The sequence below is a fragment of the Panulirus ornatus genome, chromosome 3 (genome assembly GCF_036320965.1).
Source record: "Panulirus ornatus isolate Po-2019 chromosome 3, ASM3632096v1, whole genome shotgun sequence".
NCBI lineage: Eukaryota > Metazoa > Arthropoda > Malacostraca > Decapoda > Palinuridae > Panulirus > Panulirus ornatus.
In genome coordinates, this window is record NC_092226.1 from 28,606,756 (window position 1) to 28,619,398 (window position 12,643).

Genomic DNA, 12,643 nt, shown 5'->3' on the forward strand with positions numbered 1-12,643 from the left:
CCACACACTTTACTAAACTCAGTCACCAGCTTCTGCAGTTTCTCACACAAATCAGCCATCAGCGCTGTATCATCAGCGAACAACAACTGACTCACTTCCCAAGCTCTCTCATCCACAACAGACTGCAGACTTGCCCCTCTTTCCAAAACTCTTGCATTCACCTCCCTAACAAACCTATCCATAAACAAATTAAACAACCATGGAGACATCGCATAACCCTGCCGCAGACCAACATTCACTGAGAACCAAACGCTTTTCTCTCTTCCTACACGCACACATGCCTTATATCCTCGATACAAACTTCACTGCTTCTAACAACTTGCCTCCCACACCATATATTCTTAATACCTTCCACAGAGCATTTCTATCAACTCTGTCATATGCCTTCTCCAGATCCATAAAAGCTACATACAAATCCATTTGCTTTTCTAAGTATTTCTCACATACATTCTTCAAAGCAAACACCTGATCCACACAGCCTCTACCACTTCTGAAACCACACTGCTCTTCCCCAGTCTGATGCTCTGTACATTCCTTCACCCTCTCAATCAATACCCTCCCATATAATTTCCCAGGAATACTCAACAAACTTATACCTCTGTAATTTGAGCACTCACTTTTATCCCCTTTGCCTTTGTACAATGGCACTATGCAAGCATTCCACCAATATATATATATATATATATATATATATATATATATATATATATATATATATATATATATATATATAGTTTGGCCGGCCTAATCTTATCCGACCTCATTAACGTTGGCGGTGAATACCTTACTGTGGCATGTGCTACCAAGAGACTGTTATCACCTACTATTTGGCGATGTACCATCAAGCATTGTTTTTTTTGAAATCCATTTTGGCTTGGATGTTGATAACTGGGACCTACACCCATTAAGGAACTTTTACCCCTGTGATGTTCTGATATCTTCCACTGTCACAAACAGCCTCGAAAGTATCCAGTGGTGTGTTGCTGTGTATTAGGCTCCTCACCGCTGTCATCTTCAGGATGGCTGAGGTTCGTGTTTCCGGATTGGACTGGCGCTATGTCACACCCTCCAGGCTGGCTCTGTGTCACACCCTCCACGATTGTTTTGCTGTATGGGCTTTAGGCCTTTTGACTGTCAGGGTCATGCAGGCCGTCAGCGTCAAGCTGCATCATCCACCAACCGAAAAATCTCGTAACAACACGTTGTGCAGGTGTTGAGGATTGTGTCTTGTTGTATCCCAGATGCCACAGCCTCCAGGCTGGCAAGATACCCTTTAGGCTGGTGATATGTTACGTATCACCTCTCTGTTGCTGTGGTGGCCTGCCTCGTACTTCGTAATGTGTCTGTTGTTATTTGGAGAGGATGATGTAGAGATTACATCTGGAGTTATTGTTGACTGGGAGTTCTGTTACCAATAGGCTATTAACACTCAGTATATAGAGGGTGCCGGCCTTTGCTGTGTTTCGGGCTAGGCTGTAACGCTAAGTATGTGAGAAAAAAAAAATAAAAATGACCTTGAGGATAAACTATGATTAAGTGGTAGGGTGCTGTGCTTCTAGGAACTGGATATGTCGTTTTAGTGTTTGTGTTCGTTGTGTGTCCTGAGATTGACCCTTACGTACCGTATGTCCTTGAAAGTGGTGGCCTTCTTCAGTTCCAAAGTGTTTTGAGATAGTTCAGTGCGACTGGGTCATGTGTGTCCTTCGTGGTATATCTCAATTCCCTGACGTGGTAGAATGTTACGTCGGCCAGTAGTTTACCACCTTCCTGTAGTATATTGTCATGTATGTATGCTGCAGTAGTTTACCGCATTCTTGTACTGATGGTGGTATACTATGTGACGTATACCCTGCCATACCCTCCGGTGTGGTCATATCACAAAGGTGTAGTTATTTATGCCCAAGTCCCGCAAGTCTTTCTAGTAATGAGACGACTGTTTTTTGTTTTTTTTTCCTTCAACATGTTACTTGTGTTGATCTACAGCCATCAGGGTAGTAAAATTTAAGCTGGGATTTCAAATGTTTAGTTTGGAGGTGATGGCTTTACACGAGAGGCGAAACGCTACCATGACAGGAACAATGTTAATGTTCACACCAACAGTTTATGGCACTTTACACTTTCCCCGAAGTATACCAGTTATACTTGCTGACACTTATCATCATACTTATATACATTGCAAGTTGACGTTTGTAGTTCTGTCTTACAGATACTTTGAAAAGACACTTGTAATTCTTACAAGGATCACCACGACCACCCTCTCCTCTCTGTGTTGGTTTTCGCTTTATTAATCTGCTCAAGACGACCCATTCTCTTTATTTTTTCTCAGCATCGCGCCCAGCGATACCTGACCAGCCTATTGTAACTGTTTTACTAATACGCAATTCATGGGTAGTTATCAACACTAGGTTAATCCAAATTCAGTACACTTTTTTGAAAAATTTTCGCCTACACAGATTTCTTTTACGATTTGCTCATGACAGTACTTTACTTGGCGATCACATTTATATAGAATTTATATGTGTATCAACATATTGCACCAACTTCTCTCTGTCTGATTTATGCGTTTTAAGCAAGGTTTTCATTTTCTTGGAATATCATTAAGGGAGACAGAGGTTTTGACATATACAGATGCACGAATTACTTCTACCCTTCTTGATGACGTGCGACGATGCATCCTACTAATGAAGAATTTGGTTATTACACTTATTGGCTATCGATCATTTCGGAAACGAATAGAAAGGGCCAGTTTGAGATGAGATTACTAAAGTCTTGCCTGAAAGAGTATACATTTTCTATGAATGTAATACTTAAGTCCATTTTTTGAAAATTAGAGAGTTTGAGATTGATTTTTTGGGCATTAATGTACATTTTCATGTCACCGAGGATAGCACATAAAGTATAACTACGTATACTTATTTGCAAGCTGGTCTTCATAATACATTCAAGGTAAAAAATAGCAATAAAATAGTACAAAAGTACCTTTGAGCTAGATACAACAGTGACTTTATAATTACTAGGAGCTAACATAATAGCTAAGAACTGTAACAGATCCTGTGTAGAAGTACTGAAAATTAGTTGCAAACCCAGAAGATAACTGGTATCTAACATATTTCATGAAAACGATAGAAACCATATATAATTTAATGTTTCTACTGTTTGGCATTTAATCTTGTTGAAGACATTTTAAGGAGTGTCAAAATATGCAAGATACTATTTTGCACCTGCATGAGGATATGAGAACTATTGTAACCGTTACAAAAAGGAGATATGTTTAAACTCATATTTTGTGTGGTACAGTTTCTGTCTTCCCAGTCCGCTAGCTCACCTCTGTCGAATTTTTCATGTGAGGTTACTCACTGTGAGAGATACCAGACATTTTGGAAGGATATTCAGACCTCTATATACTATCTCAAATTACAATAAATATATATTCTAGCCAAATTATGAAGGTTTGTCTAAGTTCTTACTGTTTCTATTGTTATCATTGTTTCATACTTGATTGCTGTTTCCTGAGGTAGCGTCAGGAACAGACGATGAAAGGCAGCATTCGCTCACATTCATTCTCTAGCTGTCATTTGTGATGCACCGGAAACACAGCTACCTATCCTCAGTCAGACACCACTTTATAATACGGGTTCAGGCCATTGACAGCACGTTCACCCCAGTATACCACATCGTTCCAATTCACCCTATCCCATGCACGCCTTTCACTCTCCTGTATGTTTAGACCCCGATCGCTCAAAATCTTTTTCAGTATCCTACCATCTCCATTTCGGTCTCCTCGTTCTCCTTGTTCCCTCTTTGTCAACCTTTCCTCTCATTCACTTCATATTATCACATACATAAACGTATGGAAATATCACAAATTCAAGAAAGAGAGAAAGCTTTTTTTTTTTTTGATCCATTCACTCTCTTCCTCCTCGTACACATGCCTTACACCCTTGATAAAAAAATTCTCACTGCTTCTAGCGGCTTACCTTCAACACCATATATTCTTAAGACCTTCCATAAGTTTCTTTATCAACCCTATCATATGCCACATACAAATTTTTGTTTCTCTAAGTATTTCTGACATTCTTTATAAGAAACTCTTGATCCACACATCCTCTACCACTTTTGAAAACACATTGTTCCTCCCTAGTCTGATGCTCTGTACATGCCTTCACCCTCTCAATCAGTATCCTCCCGTACAACTTACAAAGTACACTCGATAGATTTGTATTTCTGTAGTTTAAACACTGATTTTTATCCATTTGTCTTTGTATAGTGGCACTATACATGTATTTCGCCAGTTTTCATGCACCTCACCATGTTCCATAGATACATTAGAATTCCTAACTAACCAATCAACAATACAGTCACCCCCCTTTCTTAAGAAATTCAACTGCACTGTCATCTACTGCAGCCTCCTTGCCACATTTTATTTCACGCACAGCTTTTACCACCTCTTCTGTCTTCACCAGACCACTCTTCGTGACTCTTTCAGCTCGCGTACTACCCCAGCCTAAACGACCTACATCTGCCACTCTTTCATCAAATACTTTCAACAGTCCTTCAAATTGCTCACTCCATCTCCTCCTCACTTCATGACTTCCTATTACCACTCCTGTTTACCCTCTTCATGAAGGTCGTGTGTAGTCTGAATTTAACGTCATTAACTTCAATTTGGCCACTTGCTGTGTTTGCCATCCTGGCACCGGTGTGTCACAGGAAATTAATTCACCTTTTGCTAAGTTACTCCAGAGGAAATTAATCTAGGTTTTCAAGCCTGTGATCATGAACAGGAAGCCTAATTTACATAGGTCGTCCTAGCTTCGTCTCTTCGATGTATATCAACTGACTGTTATATTTCTCTCTTGTGTCTTCCCTGATGTGATTATTACACGAAAGTGCACTTGAGAACTTTTCGTGTTTTATTTTCCCCGTGGACTCATAGGATATATATATATATATATATATATATATATATATATATATATATATATATATATATATATATATATTTTTTTTTTTTTTTTTTTTTTATACTTTGTCGCTGTCTCCCGCGTTTGCGAGGTAGCGCAAGGAAACAGACGCAAGAAATGGCCCAACCCCCCCATACACATGTACATACACACGTCCACACACGCAAATATACATACCTACACAGCTTTCCATGGTTTACCCCGGACGCTTCACATGCCTTGATTCAATCCACTGACAGCACGTCAACCCCTGTATACCACATCGCTCCAATTCACTCTATTCCTTGCCCTCCTTTCACCCTCCTGCATGTTCAGGCCCCGATCACACAAAATCCTTTTCACTCCATCTTTCCACCTCCAATTTGGTCTCCCTCTTCTCCTCGTTCCCTCCACCTCCGACATATATATCCTCTTGGTCAATCTTTCCTCACTCATTCTCTCCATGTGCCCAAACCATTTCAAAACACCCTCTTCTGCTCTCTCAACCACGCTCTTTTTATTTCCACACATCTCTCTTACCCTTACGTTACTTACTCGATCAAACCACCTCGCACCACACATTGTCCTCAAACATCTCATTTCCAGCACATCCATCCTCCTGCGCACAACTCTATCCATAGCCCACGCCTCGCAACCATACAACATTGTTGGAACCACTATTCCTTCAAACACACCCATTTTTGCTTTCCGGGATAATGTTCTCGACTTCCACACATTCTTCAAGGCTCCCAAAATTTTCGCCCCCTCCCCCACCCTATGATCCACTTCCGCTTCCATGGTTCCATCCGCTGACAGATCCACTCCCAGATATCTAAAACACTTCACTTCCTCCAGTTTTTCTCCATTCAAACTCACCTCCCAATTGACTTGACCCTCAACCCTACTGTACCTAATAACCTTGCTCTTATTCACACTCACTCTTAACTTTCTTCTTCCACACACTTTACCAAACTCCGTCACCAGCTTCTGCAGTTTCTCACATGAATCCGCCACCAGCGCTGTATCATCAGCGAACAACAACTGACTCACTTCCCAAGCTCTCTCATCCCCAACAGACTTCATACTTGCCCCTCTTTCCAAGACTCTTGCATTTACCTCCCTAACAACCCCATCCATAAACAAATTAAACAACCATGGAGACATCACACACCCCTGCCGCAAACCTAAATTCACTGAGAACCAATCACTTTCCTCTCTTCCTACACGTACACATGCCTTACATCCTCGATAAAAACTTTTCACTGCTTCCAACAACTTGCCTCCCACACCATACATTCTTAATACCCTCCACAGAGCACCTCTATCAACTCTATCATATGCCTTCTCCAGATCCATAAATGCTCCATACAAATCCATTTGCTTTTCTAAGTATTTCTCACATACATTCTTCAAAGCAAACACCTGATCCACACATCCTCTACCACTTCTGAAACCACACTGCTCTTCCCCAATCTGACGCTCTGTACATGCCTTCACCCTCTCAATCAATACCCTCCCATATAATTTACCAGGAATACTCAACAAACTTATACCTCTGTAATTTGAGCACTCACTCTTATCCCCTTTGCCTTTGTACAATGGCACTATGCACGCATTCCGCCAATCCTCAGGCACCTCACCATGAGTCATACATACATTAGATAACCTTACCAACCAGTCAACAATACAGTCACCCCCTTTTTTAATAAATTCCACTGCAATACCATCCAAACCTGCTGCCTTGCCGGCTTTCATCTTCCGCAAAGCTTTTACTACCTCTTCTCTGTTTACCAAACTCCTAATTCTCTTGCTACACGTTTCCACTCCCAGTACCTAGCCACTCTGTCATCAATATTATTCATGTGAGTTATCTATGTTATATTCTATCATTTTTGTTTTTTTTTATTTTCTAACTCTTTGATTACTCGCATTGCGAAGATAGCAAGGTACCAAATATGAAGATTTGGCTCAACTTCCTCTGTTCTATGTATCATTGTCTTCACTTGATGCTGATCCTGAGGTACGCAAGGAACATACCACACAGCCTTCTCACATTCATTCTCTAGCTGTCATTTGTGACATCCGGGAACACAGTCCTATCTCAGTCAGACACCCACTTTATATACGTCACCATGACAGCAATTACACATACCATCGTTCCAATTCTCCTTACCCTGCACGCATGTTCACCCTCACACAAATTTTTTCAGACCCCGTATCCCCCTCCAATTATCTTTTTCGTATCCTACCATCTCCATTTCCGTATCTCCTTCTTGTTCACTCTCTACAACTTCCTCCATCACTCCCAACCATTTCAAAACACACTACTATGGAATATCACAAATTCAAGCATTGAGAAAGCTTTTTCTTTTTGATCCATTACTCTCTTCCTCCTCGATAACATGCCTTACACCTGATAAAATTCCACTCTTAACTCTTCCTTCAACACCATATATCCTTAAGACCCTCCCATTAATTTCTTATCACCCTACTGCCACATACAAATTTTTTCTCTAGTATTTCTGACATTCCTATAATAATTTGCTCCAACATCTCTCCACTTCAAAATATTTTCCTCCCTATTGATGCCCTCCCACCTATGCCTTCCCTTCTCAATATATACTTCGTAAATTAAATATACACTCATAGATTGTATTTCTGTAGTTAAACATGTTTATCATTCCTCTTGTGTCGATGAAGCATGTAAAGGCAGAGTTTGGGCTGAATCCACCCTCTTCCATTATATTAATTTACTAAAAAGTCAACAAGAGGGTCCACCGCCTTTCTAAGAATTCCAAGCTCTTGTCATCTCACGCACCTCCTTGCGAAATGCGAATATATTAAAGAACAAGCTATTTATCACTTTATGTTTTATCCAGATCACTTTCGTGACTCTTTACTCGCGTACTAAACCCACCTAACGACTACATTGCACATTTTATACACAATATCTTTAACAGTCCTTCAATTCACTCATCCCTCTCACTTAGACATCCTATTACATCTTTTACCATTCATGAAGGTCCTGTGTAGTCTAATTAACGTCATTAACTTCAATTTCACTGCTGGTTCCAATCTGGCACGGGGTTGGTCAGGAATTAATTCCCTTTTGCTAAGTTATCAGAGAAATTTATCTAGTTTTCAAGCCTGTGATCATGAACAGGAAGCCTAATTTACATAGGTCGTCCTAGCTTCGTCTCTTCGATGTATATCAACTGACTGTTATATTTCTCTCTTGTGTCTTCCCTGATGATGTGATTATTACACGAAAGTGCACTTGAGAACTTTTCGTGTTTTATTTTCCCCGTGGACTCATAGGATATATATATATTATATATATATATATATATATATATATATATATATATAATATATATATAATATATCCTCATTACTATCCATAAAAACTTCCTCCATGATTCAGCTATTGATAGATAACAATATATGTAAGCTGTCACGTTTCACTGACACTTGAATTAACAAAATATCTTAATTGTCATTCCCACCCCTAAAGATGGGGGCCGTCTCAGGAACCCAGATTCGGGGTTGGGTGTATGTCTGTTGATATTGATAGGACAATTTTTAGAAACAGATTAAAAGAAAATAATTCCACTTTGTTGAGGCGCTGTAGATAATCACAAGATATCTATTTTCAAAATTCAATGAATTTCTTGGATTTACTATGATAGGAGTAACAAATATATAAGGAAATTGTTATAAAATGTTTATCAGGGAAGTCGATAGAGAATATTGATAGTGTTTAAAGTCCCTTATTAGGTTAAAGCTTAGACTATGGCACACACTGATCACGCCTACGAGGCTGAATGTGATCTATAAGAGATGTCGTAATGGGTCGTGCAACGCTCTCACCACTTCCCATACGAGTCACTAGTGGAGAAGTTCTTGCGAATATGCCTCATCACCGAACTCGGCGAGAATACCTTACCATGGACGGTGTTAAGACGGTTAGGAAGAGAACTCTCGACATCCTACCTCGCGCCTTTCATTTTATTATTTTCATTACTATACAACTCCAGGATCCTTCTCGAAAGAGATTGAACCCCGCGATCCCTTATCCAGGGGATCCTGCAGCTTTAAGGCTGCGAATCACTCTTTAGCAGAGACGGTATAGACTCCTTTGAAGCAAGAAGTTCTTTGACGAGACTACTCATGTTTCCGCAACTGACAATGATACAGCCTCGCCAAAATTAACTTTTCACTCGCGGTGCGCTCTCAAGCAGGCGAAGTCCCGGAACACCCTCACTTCAGGGTAAACTTTTAATGAGTGGAGGCACAGCTCATGAACACCGTTTGTGTGGAATGTCGCCATTTAATGGCTTCCTTGTTGAGAGGCGCCAGGCTTCTGGCCGTGAGATTACACGTCCTTATGCGCAGGAACAGACATAGACGTAGATGCATACCGGGTGGAGCTCCACCACTGACTTGGGAACATTGAATATATAACAATTATAATTCACTCACATCAACGCTGACGACTCCAAGAGGAATGAATGTGTGGATGCGAATTCCTTAAAGCTCGTTTTACGCACCATTTATATGTTGTCCATAACTTTGCTGTTTCTAAAGCAGTAATTTTTACTTAGAATGTGGTCAGATTCTATGTCAACGCTTAACGCTGTATATTCAGGTTCAGATGATGCAAATCGGATATAAATTCGCATTGCAATGAATTGCATACATTAGGCTATACATGTAATATCATTACTTGACAGAAACAACGAACGGGCAGACAAACCTGCTAAGTCTATTTATCTCGAAGAGATAGGTGGACGAAGCTCCTCGGGAGACGCCGTTTTATGTCGCTTTGTAGAAAGAGAAAAATATTTTTGTTGCAAGGTAGTGGATGAATGCCACTGATCACCCACCCACCTCAGCCTTATATTAATCATTCCGCCACAATAAATCTTTAACAATAGGAGATGCGTTATCAAAAGTACACTTGATACCAGAAAGACTTATTCATGATTATTGAAACAAAACAACATAAATTTCGACAAAAAAGGTAGATGGTTTACACCCAGATGGATCATATGGAATGGTTATTCTACTGAAAAGATAGATGTGATCAAAATGTAATTTTAATTAAAGATATATTTTATCGTATGCAACTTTGGTGGAATATATTGTCCATTTATCCTCGTGACATTCATGTAATAACTTCACGAAAACATTCTGATTTTATGATGTATTTGAATAACAAATCCTTTCGATTTACATCTTCATAACTGTTAACTTACCCCTCATAGATATTCTGGTACTGTGAAGGTACGTGCTAATATTGCACTCTTCAGTTCCTATTTTTAAGAATTAAAGTTTTGTAAATGTTTTGTAAACATATCATAGAACGTAAAAAGATGTGCAGAACTAATGGCTTTCCCTATCACTCGCTGGTCGTCAAACCCAACAAACTAACTCTCACTTAAGTTCAAACAAAAGACGAAAAGAGCTTCAAGTGGAGGCCAACACTTACCACAAAGTCGAATAGGATTATAATCAGTATAGTTTTTTTTTATAGGATTTCATTCTTTCTTTAGTAAGATTAGTCTGTATCATCTACGTACAGTTAATTAGATTAGCATTACAGAACGACACACTGTCGGTTAGAGCCATCTGTCGTCTGGTAAGCAAACCAAAAGGGAAAGTGAGGAGTGGTGCATTGCCATGTTTCACTTCATATGATCTGTAAAGTTCCCATAGATATGCCACTCTTTGTAGTATTTGTAGTTTGTTTATTTCACAGTTGTGTAACACTAGCCTTCTGAACATTTGCCATAATGTTGCATAGTTTAGTGTGTGTTACGCCGAGCACTGAATTACGCCATTGTCATCTTCAGATTACGACTTCCCTTGGTTGAAAGTGGACGGGTCTCGGCCGTCTATCAATCTTCCGCCCTCCATTTCCAATATCTCTGCAGTAAGGAAGGCGGAGGAGAAGGTAGCTCAGGGCCCCAGGCTAGTGTCAGGCCCATATTCTCGCTTTGTGGTATCTAGAGGCTCCTCCGTCACCCTCAACTGCACCGTGGAGGACGCAGGTGGAGTCACGGTGAGTACAGTCATAAACTTTCAGTACCGTAATGGATCTGGTTAAGATTATAGGGGCAGTGGAGTGATGCAGGGTAGTTTAATGAGGGAAATGGCCTGTCAGCTATGGATCCTTAAAGACCGTGTAAGGTGGATGAAGTATGTCCAAGGACTCCGGACACACGGACCTTAGGATGTAAGGTGGATGAAGTATGTCCAAGGACTCCGGACACACGGACCTTAGGATCGGATTTAGGACCCACCCAGGGTAGGGTGAGAAGGACGTCGGAGAAGTGGATGTTCAGCTGCAAGTAGAGTAGGAAGATGGAAATTTACTGAGTGTTTGGTTGGGATGGTAAAGAGGGATCGGGGATGCTACGCAGCTCACCTCAGGTTTCGAAACCTCGTCGTACTTTCTGGGTAATGACAAAAGCGGTACTTGGTACAATAGTTTATTTTGCTGAATTTGCGGCAAGTGGTGACAGCCGAGGGTATTAATGACGGCCAAATGGGGTAAAGACAACCAGGATGTACAGAACAGTGATGTAAAGGGTGTTTGAGTATCTTTTAAGGCTGTTCGTCACAACTTTTCTGAACACAGGAAGTCAAATAACTACAAGGAAATTGTTTAAGACTGGGTCAGAAAGTATTTCGAATTCTAATCCCCGTATAACCAAAGGCACCTTGTTCCGTAATTTCAGCACCTTTTTCGTATATTCCATTTAGACAACTACACCTTGTACAGTGAGCCTCACACAATGGCACCCTAAATGATCGGGAGTCAGACAGCAATCATACGGACCCCTAAATTAAAAGTCATTGACTTCAATGCAACCTTCTTATTTCGATTTATGTATATGATTTAATGTGTGTTAATTACATACAACTTAACTTATTAAGTATCATATTTACCTCGTCCCGTGTTACCACTCAGCGTGCCCCCCACTATCATGCCTCTCTAGCCTATAGCAGACAGACCACTTTCCCTCACTCTCATGTCCCTTAATTTTAATCTCACATTTCATTTAAAACTATTATAAACACAGTCTTGTATCCCTTTCAGTTAATCTCACATTTCATCTCTTTAACTGGACTCAAATATTTCTTTATTGTAGCGTGCGGTGTCTGTCCTCTCAGTCGATGGTCATACTTTTGTGTGGTCTTCCCGGGCGAGGCCAGGCGTCTCGAATGGACATAACGAATATCGAGTTCGTTCCTCTGCTGCTGTTTTCCCGTGGATTTCTTAAACTATTATTCATTTGATCGCTGCATTTTGTTATGTATAGTACAAGTAGATTGAAATGATTTAGTAAATTGAACTAATAAAAAGAAAGTATATTTAGTATGACGAGTCTTTGCAGCCTTACGCAGCAGCGTCGTATTTTTACTGTAAGCTAATCAAAGCCATCCCATTAATGCTATATATATATATATATATATATATATATATATATATATATATATATATATATATATATATTTAAGAATACTTATATTTTGCCAAAGACTCTCAAGTAGCGGTAAGACTCGCACCAGTCTCGAAAAATATTTTCCTGAAAGTTTTATTCGAATTCCTATCTCTTTAGTATAAGATAATAATATTTTCGAATATGTTTAATGCATAAATAATCATTTAAGAGATAAAATATGTAATTGTT

The 12,643-nt window shown here is 39.8% G+C and overlaps 1 protein-coding gene across 2 annotated transcripts in view; it reads left to right on the top strand.

The window, feature by feature from the left end:
- Positions 1-12,643, top strand: part of LOC139761658 (cell adhesion molecule DSCAM-like) — a 123,750-nt gene that overhangs the window by 60,115 nt on the left and 50,992 nt on the right. For both annotated transcript variants that reach the window (XM_071685984.1, XM_071685976.1), the window contains one exon: positions 10,799-11,007. In XM_071685984.1, coding sequence (XP_071542085.1) covers positions 10,799-11,007 — 209 coding nt within the window. The remainder of the gene's footprint in view (positions 1-10,798; positions 11,008-12,643) is intronic.